Genomic DNA, 13,810 nt, shown 5'->3' with positions numbered 1-13,810 from the left:
TAGAATCCTTATCATGGCTATTATTACCTCGTCACCTCCATTTGACTTTCTCGCCTTCTGCCATCCATTTTTAAAAATTAATCATTGCTTTATTAAAAAAAAAATCAAAACAACATCTCCAATGATTTCTTTATTTCTTATCAGATTGACATTACAACTTCCCCCAAGCCTTTTTTTTATTTTATTTTTTTGCCTTACAACTTTCATTATATTAATATGAAATAAATAAAGTAAGCCAGTGCAAATCTCACTATGTCCTCTAAGCTTCTTCAAGAGAGGATGAACAAATAAAAGCAAATTATGTATTTAATCCTATTCCAACGTAATCATACAAGTTTATTATGCCTTGGTTGGACGCATGGAAGATGGGTGCATCTCATGGAGGCTTGGGGGAGACGGGTCATCTTAACAGGGCCCATTTCGCCCCATCACCCAACTTTGTGGCCCAAAATCTTTGGGCCCATTAACTTTGTTAATGAAAACTGGACACCATTAGTACCACAAAAGAAAGAATTTTGTTGCACTAATTAAGCTGGCATTGGGTGTCCTTTTTTTCAGTGACAAAAAAGGAACTAATATTTGGATCTGGTGAAAAAGATAACAAACTAAGATTAATTTTTATTAAGAGATATTTTAATTTAATATTTGACGGTGTTTAAATATGATTGTCTTTAATAAAAAGATACATGTGCTAGTAAAAAAAAAAAAAAGTTGAAGGAAAACCAACAATCTGCATTTGGGATTTTCAGTTCACTAGATTTGTGTATTAGGTTGGAACTTTTACCTACAATTTTTTTTTACAAAAAAAAAAATAATTTGTGTAACTAATAAGATTGAGTATGTCGAGAAAGGTTAGTTCTTTATACCTCGACAAATCATGGTTTTGAATTCTTACTAAAATAAGTACTACTGCATTTAGTGTTCAATAATTCCTCAAATGAAAAAAGAACTACATTTAGTGTTCGATAATTCATCAAATCAAAAGATTATATAACCTGCTGCAGTATTTGAGAGTACTACTCCTATACACACACATAACTAGGAACATGTGATTGAATCCACTTTACAAAGTGAAGTGTGGTTATTCTCATGAATTCGACGGTGGGAGGTTTGTCATCTTAGAGACTCAAAAAAGTTTAAGGTCGTGCAGGTCCAGAACATTCACATATTTCAACCAAGTTTGACAAAAGCATTAAATCAAATCAACCCCACCACTTACACTTGCCCAAACTATAGCCTCAAAGTCGTAATTAATTACCCGACCATTACGCAACCTTTTAAATTCTTATTTATCCTAAATACTCTCCTGGACATAATTCTTTTAGAAAGATTTGGTCCTATATATATAAATATATAAAACCCACCCATCCTTGTGTTTATTTAAAAATTGGGTAAATCAGAAAAAATCCTAAAATGGAAGTTATTAAAATTAAAACGCTCATAAAGTTTGTACATTAGTATATGGCAAGGCAACCAAAACATATCCTATATTTTCACATAAGTTAAATCATTAAAATTATTGATAGCAAATTTGTATGTAAGATCAAAGAGTTTAATTTCGAACTTAAAGTATTGAATTGCACGTGGATTTTTTATTTTAAAATTTATAATTATAATGCATCTGCAAATTATAAAATATATAAAAAAGAAAGGAAAGACAAATACTAATACAGTATTTCTCTGGTCTTATTTATAGGACAGAGAAAGAAGGTATATTTTGGTCTTATTTATAAGGTACCGAGGAAAATTTTTTATATGGATGTATAATTTTACCCCTTATTTATTATTGTGTTGACTTTTTTTTATATGAGATATAATGTATATTAAATAAAGATAAATTTGAAAAGTTATTAAATTTTAATGAGAATTAATAAAGTTTAAGGTTTTCCTTAATCTGTGTGAAACATGCTGGAAGTACCTTGTAAATAAACCTAAAATGAAATGAGTCACTGTGTGTTCCCTAACCATCCCAAGCTTTATTTTTCAAGTGTTGTGCTCCCCTTTGACACTGAACTCTCATAAATGGGGGCAGTTGGCAGTTGGAGCCAATAACTAAACATAAATGTGACGGCCATGACTGACTAATTAGACCCCATTTGACTCTGTCAGCATTCAGATTAATTGGGATCAACTGATTCCCATCAATACGAGCATTCAGAAATACTATAAATCTATGAATATAGAAGATTTGCAAGAGTTTTTCATGTTATTTTCTCGTCTTGTCAACTACTAATTTTTTTCAAATTTTTCAGCTGATGGCTTGAAGCATCTTCTTTTATTCCTAAGAATTAAGATCCTTGTCTGTTGCATAAACACAAAAAAAGGAACCACGAAAACCAGAAGCTTTTGTGCGTTTCGCGAAGAGGAAAAAAATCGGCCACAAACTAGCAGAGAAAGTAATCTGAAAGCAAAGGGACCACACAGCAAAACATAATACACAGAAAGGGGTAGGTGAGAACTTCATCCTCGTTCCTCACATAAATTTATGAAGAACTCTTCATTCTCTGCCTTTGCGACTCAAGTTTTCCACCTCCCCTTTCCCTTCTTCCTTCATGGTACAATTCCTCTTACTCTTCTCATCACACTTCTTGTCTTCAACTGAATGGGAAATGCATGAAGCACATGGTCACTCCCTCTCTGGAAGTCCTTTTTGCTCTTCTTTAATGAGCAGTATCTCCATATATAACATGTCCTTGAATTCCTACGCATGAATAATAACATATTTCTTCTTCAAGGGGTCCATCCATTTTTGGTAGTCTCTTTTACTTTTCTTGTCTTGTGTTGGCCAGCTAGTAGTACTGATTTACCCTGAGCTTCCTAATTCCCCTTTGGTTTTTATAGTAAAACTCAGAACTTTCATCCAGTTAGAGAAACATGAGTTTATACAGAAGTGGAACCTTGTTTATCTATGTGTTTTTTCTGCTAAGAGTGTGTCTGGCGGACCATCAACACATAAGCCAGATTTATCCCAGATTCGAGGCATCTCAGCTGGACTGGAATGACCATGGTGGATTGTTCTTACTATCCAACAACTCGGCTTTTGCTTTTGGATTCTTCGGTACTCTCGATGTTTCCCTATTTGTTTTAGTTGTCATTCACTTGAAAAGCTATAAAGTGGTTTGGACTGCTAACAGAGGCTTGCTGGTAAGAAACTCTGATAAATTTGTGTTTGACAATACTGGAAATGCATATCTGGAAAGAGGGGGTGGTGTGGTTTGGGCAACCAACACAGGAGGACGTAAAGTTAGAGCCATGGAACTGAAGGATTCAGGAAATTTGGTGCTTATTGATGAAGAAGGAAGAGTGATTTGGCAGAGTTTTAGCCATCCTACCGATACCCTTTTGCCTGATCAACTTTTTGTTGAAGGAATGAGTCTCAAAAGCTTCCGTAACCGCAATAACTTGTTTAGTTATCTTACTTTTATGTCTGATGATTTGGTTTTATATGCTGGATATGATCCTCCTCAGATATACTGGTCCTTATCAAGCGAAAGCAATGTCAGTAAGGGGGCTCATTTTCATTCTGCTTCTTTGGTTTCAAATTCTTGGAATGTCTATGACAGAAGTGGAGCTTTAAAATGGCAATCCGTCTTCTCTGATAAATCTGATCCGAAGGCAATGTGGGCTGCTATATTAGATCCTAATGGTGCAATCTCTTTTTATGATCTGAACAAGGGAAAATCAGCTACCCCTGAAGCAACTAGAATACCACAAGATCCTTGTGGTATTGCTGAGCCTTGTGATCGTTATTATGTTTGCTTCTTCGAGAACTGGTGTGAATGTCCTGCACTTCTCAAATCTCGTTTTAATTGCAAGCCTCCAAACGCCACCTCATGTTCTAGAACCCAAGAAGACCTTCTGTATGTCGGTGAAAAGCTCGATTACTTTGCCCTCAAGTATGTTCAGCCAGTTTCTAAATCATCCCTGAGCGCTTGCCAAGAAGGCTGCTTAAGAAACTGCTCTTGCCTTGTGCTTTTCTATGAAAACAGTACAGGAAAGTGCTACCATTTTGATCAGACAGGAAGTTTCCAACGCTCTCAGGCGAATTCTGGAGGCTATGTTTCATTCATGAAGATCTCCATTGAAGATGGAGATGGAAGAAAAAGAAGGCATCAGACTGTACTAGTTGTTGTTGTAGTTATTTTCGTAATTCTGATTATTATTGCACTTGTGTTAGGATTCTGGCATTACTGCAAAAATAAGCATCTCTTGGAGAATTCTCCAGAAACGTTGGAGGAGGAGGATGATTTCTTGGACAATCTTCATGGTATGCCAACTCGTTTTAGGTATAGTACTCTAAGTCAAGCCACCAAGAATTTCTCTACAAAAATTGGTGAAGGAGGATTTGGCTCAGTTTATCTTGGCGTGCTTGACGATGGATCTCAATTGGCTGTGAAGAAACTGGAAGGATTAGGACAAGGGGCAAAAGAGTTCAAAGCTGAAGTTTCCAGCATTGGAAGTATTCACCATGTTCATCTGGTGAAGCTGAAGGGCTTCTGCGCCGAAGGCCCTCATCGCCTTCTGGTGTACGAATACATGGCAAGAGGCTCTCTGAACAAATGGATCTTTAGAAGCCATGAAAATGCTTTCTTGCTGAATTGGAATACCAGATTCAACATTGCATTAGGTACAGCAAGGGGATTGGCCTATCTTCATGAGGAGTGTGAGCTGAAGATCATACACTGTGATATCAAACCAGAGAATGTCCTTCTTGATGAAAACTTCACAGCTAAAGTTTCAGACTTCGGTTTGTCTAAGCTCATGAGCCGCGAACAGAGCCATGTTTTCACAACACTAAGGGGAACAAGAGGGTATCTGGCACCAGAATGGATCACCAACTATGCAATTTCAGAAAAGAGTGATGTGTACAGCTATGGGATGGTCCTGCTTGAGATTATTGGAGGAAGGAGGAATTATGATCAATGGGAAGGCTCAGAGAAAGCGCATTTTCCTTCATATGCTTTTAGGATGATGGAAGAAGGAAAATTGAAGCAAATTCTTGACCCAATGATAGACGTTGAAGAGAATGATGAAAGATCTCTCACTGCAGCCAAGGTTGCTCTTTGGTGCGTCCAAGATGACATGAGTTTAAGGCCTCCAATGACCAAAGTTGTTCAAATGCTTGAAGGTGTTATCCCTGTACCTGAGCCCCCATCATTATCTACTTCAAGTTCTTATTCATCATTCCTAAAAATGGGTAATGACCAAGCTTCTTCATCAACACAGGGTTCTTTTTACAGCAATGTACCCCTATCCTGCGTTCAGTTATCAGGACCTAGATGAAAAAAGTAATCATAAACTAAGAATATGTCCTCATGATGTTTCTGTACAAGGATATAAGAAGTTTTGCGTGCACTTCAACTCTGAATTTTGTCTTTTTTATTAGCACAATTCAGTTAAAGCTGAGTTAAAGCCAACAACATTAAAAGAGATAAGCTGGTTTAAGCCAAAATTTAGATCTTTGTAATAGAGTTTCAGTTAAAGAAGATTTGCACAATATGTCATATTAGTTTAGTTCCAGTAATTTTAGTAGTCATTGGAAGCGTCGCTATATTGAATGAATTGTGGATGAATAATGACAATATTTACCATCAATTGGACAAGACACAAACTGAACACTTGATATCAACTCCTCATTAACAGTTAAAGATAAAGCAAGCAAGAGACAAATAAAAGGGGCGATGGACATAAAGAAATTGTTGCAGGCCACAGAAAATGGACCATAAAGAGACAAAAAGGCCATGTGTCCCGAGCCCTACCAACACTTGAACGATAGGATTGCGAGTTGTTTTAAAGCTCTCACACACTTGGGAATATTTAAACATCGAGGTTAAAGTTTACACCAACATAATAGATTCGGAATCACACTAAACAGATTATATATACTGAGACGTTTTCGCATTGTTGGTATTATTCCAAAGCTTGTAATATTATGATTATCTTCAGCTAAACCTTAGTAATGATGAATACCAAAACAAAATCACATGATTACAGAAGTATAAACTGCTCTTTATTCATACCAAAACTTGATATGCTCAAAAGATACATCAGTGGGAACCTGATTAGTACAAAGAGGAACTGAAAGCTGCTACTTGTTATTAGGTCTAACCTATTTACAGAGTTCATAGTGATACAGTCCCCTGCGCTTTACAACCTTTGACTCATTTTAGAAGGACAAGACTTGGGAAGTTCCTTAGATGTTTGCTATCAAGTTCAAATACACTAAAACATGGAAGATCTTTTTCAGATGTGAAACCAAGCTGTAAAACACCTTCATTTTCTTTGTGTTTTTGGTGGAAAATTTGATAGCAAGATCTAAAACTGAACACAAGTTTTGTCCTTCCCCCAGGGCTAAAGACCGCATTACCTTATCCGGCTCTCAAGTTCATTTCCTGAAATATGAGACAAAGATGAGTGAGATTATGAGGCTGCGGGCAAACGAGGGTGGTTGTTAGTTCCATGGAATGGATCCAGTGGATATGCATGGCTGTGATCTGATATCTTCTTTGATTCTTTATCTTCCTCGTCTTCCTCAGCATCCCAAAGGAATTTAGCATATGAAGCCAGAACATAGCTGCAGCTTTTGAGGCTCTTTATTTAGTTTTATAAACAACCAAGAGAGAATAAGACAACAAAAACATAAAACACGAAATTAAAGCAACTACTTTAGACAATCAAGTTACAACAATTTAGCGTTCTAAAGACAAAGGGGCTGGGTTTCATGTCCAACATGTTCATAGAATGTAGCAATAGGAAAGGATCTTAAAAACTAAACTAACACCACTTGAACAAATGCATCTGCATCTATCAGGAAGTTAAATAAGATCTATAGTGTATAATATTTTCATAAATGAAAGGTCCATAAGGGAGGTTGATTTCCTACCAATCATTAGGGGCACTTTTAACAGCCTGATCAAAATATCCTTCAGCTCGATCAGCATTCTTCTGTGTTTTCCATATTAGATCTGCATAGAGTGACAGAATATTACCGTCTCCTGGATTAGCCAAATGGCTCTCTCCAGATACTCCTCTGCTTTAGGATAATCTCCACAAACCTATTTTCAAATTGAATATCAGAACAAACTCTCAAAGAAAAATCCCATGATGAAATTTTGAATAACTTTCTCACTGTGATCAAAGCTCACCTCTTTCAAGAAGCGTGCATAATTTCCCAGCAAAAGAGCATCATCAGGGTTTGCTTCGATCATCTTCTGATAATAAGCATTAGTATTATCTCTCTCATGATTACCACCTTCAGAATAATCCCACAGATTTCCACGTCCACCATCACAGCCTTTCCCCCCACCACCCAACACTAAACTCTGAGCCATATTATATTTCTTTCTCGCATCAACCTCCATCACTACCTCATCCAAACCACAGCATGAAAAGAGTTCTCGGACTGAAGGTGAAGTTTCTTGTCGTCGTTCTTCTTCTTCTTCTTCTTCTACTACTTTCTCACATTCTCTGATCTTGTTTCTCTCTTGATTCTTGCGAACGTTACTAGGTGGTAAACAGCTTTTCTTCTTCGACCTTGATCTATGAAAGTCCGGTTCAGATGAGGGTTGGCTTAGACATGCAACTGATGATCTCGTTCCAGCAAGCTGGTGAATCAATTCTGATTCTGGGGAATGAGGCATCCATGAACCTGGAATTGGAGCAGACGAACTTCGTAGTAACATGATCACAAGTTCAGACAGCCACCAGTTAAGAAGATTTGTGAAAACATATGAAAAAGAAAACAACTCAACTAGGTACAGAAGCAAGGAAGCTAAACGAAAGAAAGAGTGGATGCCGAATCAGTAGATGAATCTCCTCCATTACCGGGGAATAGTGGGGACATGCGGAGATGATAAGCACAGTGAGTTGCTATATAGAAGGTGGCGGCCATTGTGGGGAGGACACGTAGGAGCGAGCGGGGCCCACTTCGCCGTTCCCATACTAGTGTCAGTCTCAAGCTGCAGAATTTGAACGGCCAAGAATTTGCAGAGCAGCAACATGACGGGGGCATCGTTTTCTCGCCTAAGTGCGGGCCAATAGAACCCGACCATGCGTCAAAACTTGCTTGGCTGAACACATTCCAGAGTCCATGATCTTCAACCTATACATGGGATTTGCTGTACAAGATTTTATTTTACTGACCAATTTAAGATATTTTTTTCGTACTAGATGATGTTATCTCTTTCGGTTTGTCCCTTTTGACCGAGTTATTACATCAAAGACCAGGGACGTTCTGGATTTTGCTTCACATTTCAGTAGTTTTACTGCAGTTACCATTTGCGGGAAATATCTCATCTGATGAAACTTTCCTGTAATGATCTGCCTATGTAATCTTGTGTACCCCAGAAAAAGGTCATGAAACTGATCTAACCGGATATACCGCTAAGGTCATTATATCATTCAGGAACCTTACTCTGTCTCTATATGCTGTAGAGATAGAAAGAAGACAAAAAACCATTTCCTGACTTCATAAGTTGTAGTCATCCAGTTTTCTACTTTTCAGTATTTTTCCGACGCAAAGATGTCATTTGGTCCCCAAAACCAAAGGAGACGGGATTTGGCATCTATAATCGAAACATATGAACCATAGTTTTGGAAATACCAAGAATTTGTTAGTGGACGATTTGTAAGCTTTTTTTGAGGCTAAAGGCATGCTTAACCCTGATAAACTCCTGAATTCAATTCACCTAAACTTGAAGCATACCAAAAATTCAAAATGGGGAGAATGATATGCATGGGACGGAATAAAAAAAAAAAAATGTCATGGTTTATTTAAATGCATGATGAAACCTCATATGGTGTGATTAAAGGAGTGATCACAATTATACGAGGGAGTGGTGAGCTCATAAGCAAAACAAAATGCATGCCATTAAAAAAAAAATGTAAATTGTATTAACAAGCTTGGAGAGAAGAATAAAGAATTGCGAGGTAAAAATAAGATCCAATAGAAAAGAAGAGGGAAGATAAGGACGAAGAAGGTGCGTAAGTTGAGTTGAGTTGAGTTGAGTAAGCAGTCTAGAAAACTTGAAACGTGAAGAACGATGACAATGGATAAGCATGAGAACATGAGTGGACACTATACTACTAGTTGTGAGTGAGAATGGTGTAAGGTGCTCCAGGTGACACCTTCTGATTTTTGTGTGCAGATTTTGCAGATCCGACCATGACAGAATATAATATATATGTGGGGGGGGGGGGGTTCTTTTGGGTGATTTCATCTGAGACAAACACGTAAACGACGACGTGTCCCATCTGGAGCTTTTATGCCCCCTTCATATCTTTCACTATCATTCCATTCCCTTATTTCAGTCCTCTAAGCTATTCCTGCTCTGCTTCCAGATATGATTCAATTTGTGGGTCTCTCATATTTTACGCGGTAGGAGTACTTGGTTTTGAATATGACAGGAGATAAAAATCAGAATGGATATATAGACACCCTCCAAAGGAGCACTTTGCTTCTTTTACTATTATGCTCTCATCATACATGATGCTCAATAATTCAAATATCTGCAGTATTTTTTTTTCCCCGAATTTAAATCTCAGAAAAAGGAAAAGATGAACAAGGACAGCACATAATCCCTCTGCGTATGTAAAATTTATTACCCATATTCTCAATGTAAAACTTAATTAAAGAATTGAAATTAGTTCTATATATAAGACTTATTTCATATATTTATTAATTTTTTTTTCAAATTAACTTTGTTGATATTCTCCTAACAATAATCAAGTAGGAGGGGGAGAAAGAAAATTACTACCTCCGGTCCTTAATATAAGACCTTGTTTGATTTTTATTTTGATCCTAATTATAAGATCCCAATCCACTTTGTCTCTCATATTTATCTTTTTTTTTTTAAAGATAGTCCTTCTAATAATAATAGTTCTAGCCAACAAACTTGATTAGTAAGAATATTTGAGAAAAGACAACATATATTTATTACAAATAACTAACTTAACTTATTTTCTTAATCTCCTCAAATTAGAACCGGAAGTAGTAAGAAAGATATTTCTGGCATTTTAAAAAGAGCATATTATATTAACTTATTTAACTACCATTTTTAATTTACTTAAATTATTTAATTAGATGTTATATTAGAGGCTGGGAGAGTATTACTTAGATTAACTTAAGTCAGCGTGAAGAGTAAGAGTTTTCATCACTTAAACGAGTAGTTGCGAGTTCAAAACGTAACCTTGTACATGTTTAAGAACCTAGTGGGGAAGAACTCACTAATTTGCAGTCGGTACACTTGAAGATAATCTCTACTTTCGGTCTACTTCTTGTCGTTGAAAAAGAATATTATTATTGGTTTTCTTTTTTCCCGACCCATATCTTATTAAATGGTGGATTCAAATCTATCAGCGTTCTTTAGAGCATGTAATCTAACAGAGGGGCGAATGAAATCAAAGTTTTCAAATGATTTTTTTTTTTAAATTTAACACCCAATAATATTTCAATGCTTATGTCACAAAAAAAAAAATTTCACATAATGATTTATGGATTTCCACAGCTCTTTCGCTTCCTTTAACGGAAAAAAGCACCCTGGGCTTCAATGAATAATAATGGAAAAAATATTTTGCTTTCCTTAACAGAGATATTTTTTCAGATATCAAGTAGAGTATTTGCTTCAGAGGACAAAAAAATTTTAACCCAAAAAAGTTCAGTTAATAAAACACTCGAATTACGTCCACATTTTAGGTTCTTCAATAAGAAAGTGTTTACTATTAAATAATATTAAATTATTTTTAAATTTTATATCACAAACATTTGCAGCTTGTATAAAATTGTTTCAAATCCATTTAAAATCTTTGATCTCTACAAAGAGAAAGGTGGGGAAAGGGGACTAAAAGAGGCGTCATTCGTATAAAAGACTGTATTAAGAGAAAGGAGGGCATAGCATAGATTTACATCCCCAGCAGTAACCATATGAATCTGTAGAGTCTATGAGGCATCAGAACATCCATTCCACTCATTTGATTGTTTGCCTCCACTTCAAAAAATAAAGTATTTATTTCGCTTCACAAGATAAAATTCTCACATAATTTATCTTGTGTAAGGCAAAATCACTAAAAATAAGTGAATTCTTTCTGGTGTTGATTCATATACTACATTGGATCTATCCCATGAGTTGTTAATATACTTTCGTGTGTACAGTCTATATGCTCACTACTTCTTTTTAAATCTGGAACCTTTGTTTGGTCTATTCCTCCCATCCCACGCAGAAGCCCAAAAGAACAGGGACATCCAGAAAAGTACAGCCAAGAATATCCGTACTCTATCTTGCAATCTCACTAAAGCCTCGGCAAAACCTGTTCCTCAAATCAGTTCATAAACCCCTATCAGTACCAAGAAAATGAAAATGTATCTTGCCACAGAAGCAGAAACAACATGAGCAAAACCAAAAAATGGCATAAGCTGCAAATATGTTAGTACTTTCATTAAAGCCAATGTTCCAAGACGCAGCATAATTCAGTCTAAGCTTTTACACCATACGCTCCAGATTTATGCAGGCATGCTTTACACAGCAGAGCATGTCAATGCCATGTCATTAGTATCGAGACTTGAGAGAAGAAAACAAGGGAAGAAGCATAACCTAAGTCATAATAATAGTTGTGAACCAGCGCGTGACATAAACAGAAAAGTATGCAAAGCTAATAATATTTATAACTAATAATTCGATGAAACACGAGACGATAGATCGTGTTGCATGATAGTGACTGCTTCTTGGCAAATTATGGTACCTAAAGAATTTAGCATTTAGTTGTTCATTGTCAAAACTGCCATCTATACTAACTAAATTAATTTGATCACCTATGTGCTTGAGCTTTAAACAACTAATAAATCGTTCTTAAATTTTCCCAACAGAAATCTTTCTCTTCTCTAGTTTCATACTGGGATGCATACATTCTTTTGAAAATGAATTTTCATAGCATGTCGTGAAAACATGAAAAAAATGCAAATGATGGCACCAAAGTGGGATGGTAGCCTCCTCCCAAAAACCAGCTATGAAGGTGGGAGAACTAATTCACTTAAATATCCCATAAAGTAACTCATATTACTTAAAGTGGACCTTAGACATTCCATACTATCTTAGTCTCTATCAATTGGCATCATTAGAGCATGTTGTCAGCTTGAACATCAATTGATGAGCACCCAAGTGGGTGTAGCTATTAAAATGGGAAAATCAATCCACTTAAATAACTTGCAGAGCATCTCATACCGCAGATTTAGGCATTTCATGCTTCCTTAGTCTCAGTATATTAGTCCTCTCAGTCCATCAGCCCAAAAAGACAAGCTTCTCAACAGGCATTAGTGACCCAAAACCACGAGGCCAAAACATATTGCAATTCCTTAACACTAATTTACTTTGTCTAAGGATGGATATGCAGAAAAAGAAAAAAAAATCGTATATACCATGAAAGAAAACAAAATAGTTAACCTTCAAATAAAGACAGAAGCTCATTGTTAGTTAACTATGAATGAGATTAGTACAAAAGAAGGTGAGGAGCTCACTTATCGCTAGTGAAGGTGGCAGTGCCCTAAACAACAGTGCGACTGTCTGCATAAATAGTTCAACTACATTGTAAACTCTACAGAGGCGACGATTGTGAAGTTATTGATAGGATGGCGAGGCAATAATAACGCAGGGAAAGAAAATAAAAATAAAACCAAGTCTTTAAAGTTTTCATCTTAGAATTATTTAGGCTATGGAATGAACCCTTTAAGAACCCCTGAAATTCTTTCAAATCCACACTATTCCATCCATGTCAAGAATTCAAATTCATTTTACGGGCTTAACCTCCTCCCGGCTCCCCCTAACTACATTTCATTCCATTCAATTGTAGCCGAAAGCAACTTCACCCAGTAGTCCAGTACATTAGCTACAAAATATTCCAATACCGAGAAAAACCCAAGGTCCCTCCATATTCATCAGAATACAATCCATGCTCAAATTCAAATATCAGATTATGTAGTTCTCTGCAAATAAAATCCTAAACTAGCATGAAATCCCAAAAAAAAAAAAGTCAAAGTACAAACCTTTAAGGCTTCCGGAATCATCTCCGGGAGGAGGATCGATCCGGTGGGGCGGTGGACGGCCAGGACGGGAGGAGCGGCAAAGGGCGTAACTAACTCCGGCGGAATGAGAAAAAGATAGGGAGCGAAGTGGAAGATGAGAGCGGATTGAGAAGGAGGAGAAGGAAGGAACAGTTGAAAGAGAGGAATTGCAGAAACGAGTGCAGGAAACTGGAGAGCGGGAGGGGAAGAATGGAGCCAGGTTGGCTGGCTTCGTGGAAGAGAGAGGAACCATTGAGAGGCATTTGCAGCACAAATTAAAAACCTGGGGAAAAAAAAAACGATTCTTGATTCTGTTGGTGACACGCGCACACGAATATATGCAACGTGCCCACATACGTCGGCAATCATCGAATGGATGAATAGGGAATCTTAATGTATGGTGTTTCATGATGATGGGCTAACTTTGGAGAATGGGTTTTATTTCACAATTGGATTTGGACTACAACACTGCAAAGTTGGATCATCCCATCTAAAAACAATCCTATCCACAGCATTCTGTAAGGGAAACTTTTGTTCATTTTTTCTTTTTTTTTGTCAAGGCCTGCGAATTATTTCTTTCTATCAAGATGTTACCAAAGAAATTTCTTTCTATCAAGATAGAAGGGCTAGTTAGAAAGTTTTTTTTTTTTTTTTGACCAGAGGGCTAGTTAGAAAGTTTGATTTTGATCCATAATATAAGTCTAATAATACCTCAATTCACTTTATTTTCCAAATTTATAATTTTTTTCAAATTATCTC

General features: G+C 36.6%; 2 protein-coding genes and 1 pseudogene across 2 annotated transcripts; 1 reads left to right on the top strand and 2 right to left on the bottom strand.

The window, feature by feature from the left end:
• The first annotated feature begins 1,992 nt into the window (after positions 1 to 1,992).
• Positions 1,993 to 5,361, top strand: LOC114725018 (G-type lectin S-receptor-like serine/threonine-protein kinase SD2-5). Its single transcript, XM_028911475.1, has one exon. The coding sequence runs from the start codon at positions 2,875 to 2,877 to the stop codon at positions 5,281 to 5,283; it is 2,409 nt and encodes an 802-aa protein (XP_028767308.1). The 5' UTR covers positions 1,993 to 2,874; the 3' UTR covers positions 5,284 to 5,361.
• Positions 5,362 to 5,985: 624 nt separating this feature from the next.
• LOC114725019 (uncharacterized) lies at positions 5,986 to 7,835 on the bottom strand (annotated as a pseudogene).
• Positions 7,836 to 10,853: 3,018 nt separating this feature from the next.
• LOC114725021 (uncharacterized) lies at positions 10,854 to 13,341 on the bottom strand. Its single transcript, XM_028911478.1, has 2 exons — positions 13,034 to 13,341; positions 10,854 to 11,304 (listed from the first exon to the last, which is right to left on the bottom strand). The coding sequence occupies exons 1-2, from the start codon at positions 13,302 to 13,304 to the stop codon at positions 11,162 to 11,164; spliced, it is 414 nt and encodes a 137-aa protein (XP_028767311.1). The 5' UTR covers positions 13,305 to 13,341; the 3' UTR covers positions 10,854 to 11,161.
• Positions 13,342 to 13,810: the final 469 nt, after the last annotated feature.

Source organism: Neltuma alba, unplaced genomic scaffold (genome assembly GCF_004799145.2).
Source record: "Neltuma alba isolate B1F8T4 unplaced genomic scaffold, ASM479914v2 tig00012212_pilon, whole genome shotgun sequence".
Taxonomy (NCBI): Eukaryota; Viridiplantae; Streptophyta; class Magnoliopsida; order Fabales; family Fabaceae; genus Neltuma; species Neltuma alba.
This window is presented reverse-complemented; position numbering and strand designations above follow the sequence as displayed.

Bases quoted from the DNA above. Each gene is read 5' to 3' on its own strand.
- LOC114725018 (XM_028911475.1), top strand. From the start codon at position 2,875: ATGAGTTTATACAGAAGTGGAACCTTGTTTATCTATGTGTTTTTTCTG.
- LOC114725021 (XM_028911478.1), bottom strand. From the start codon at position 13,304: ATGGTTCCTCTCTCTTCCACGAAGCCAGCCAACCTGGCTCCATTCTTC. The intron at 11,305-13,033 runs GTTTGTACTTTG...TTTGAGGAACAG, and splicing joins TGATTCCGGAAGCCTTAAAG to GTTTTGCCGAGGCTTTAGTG.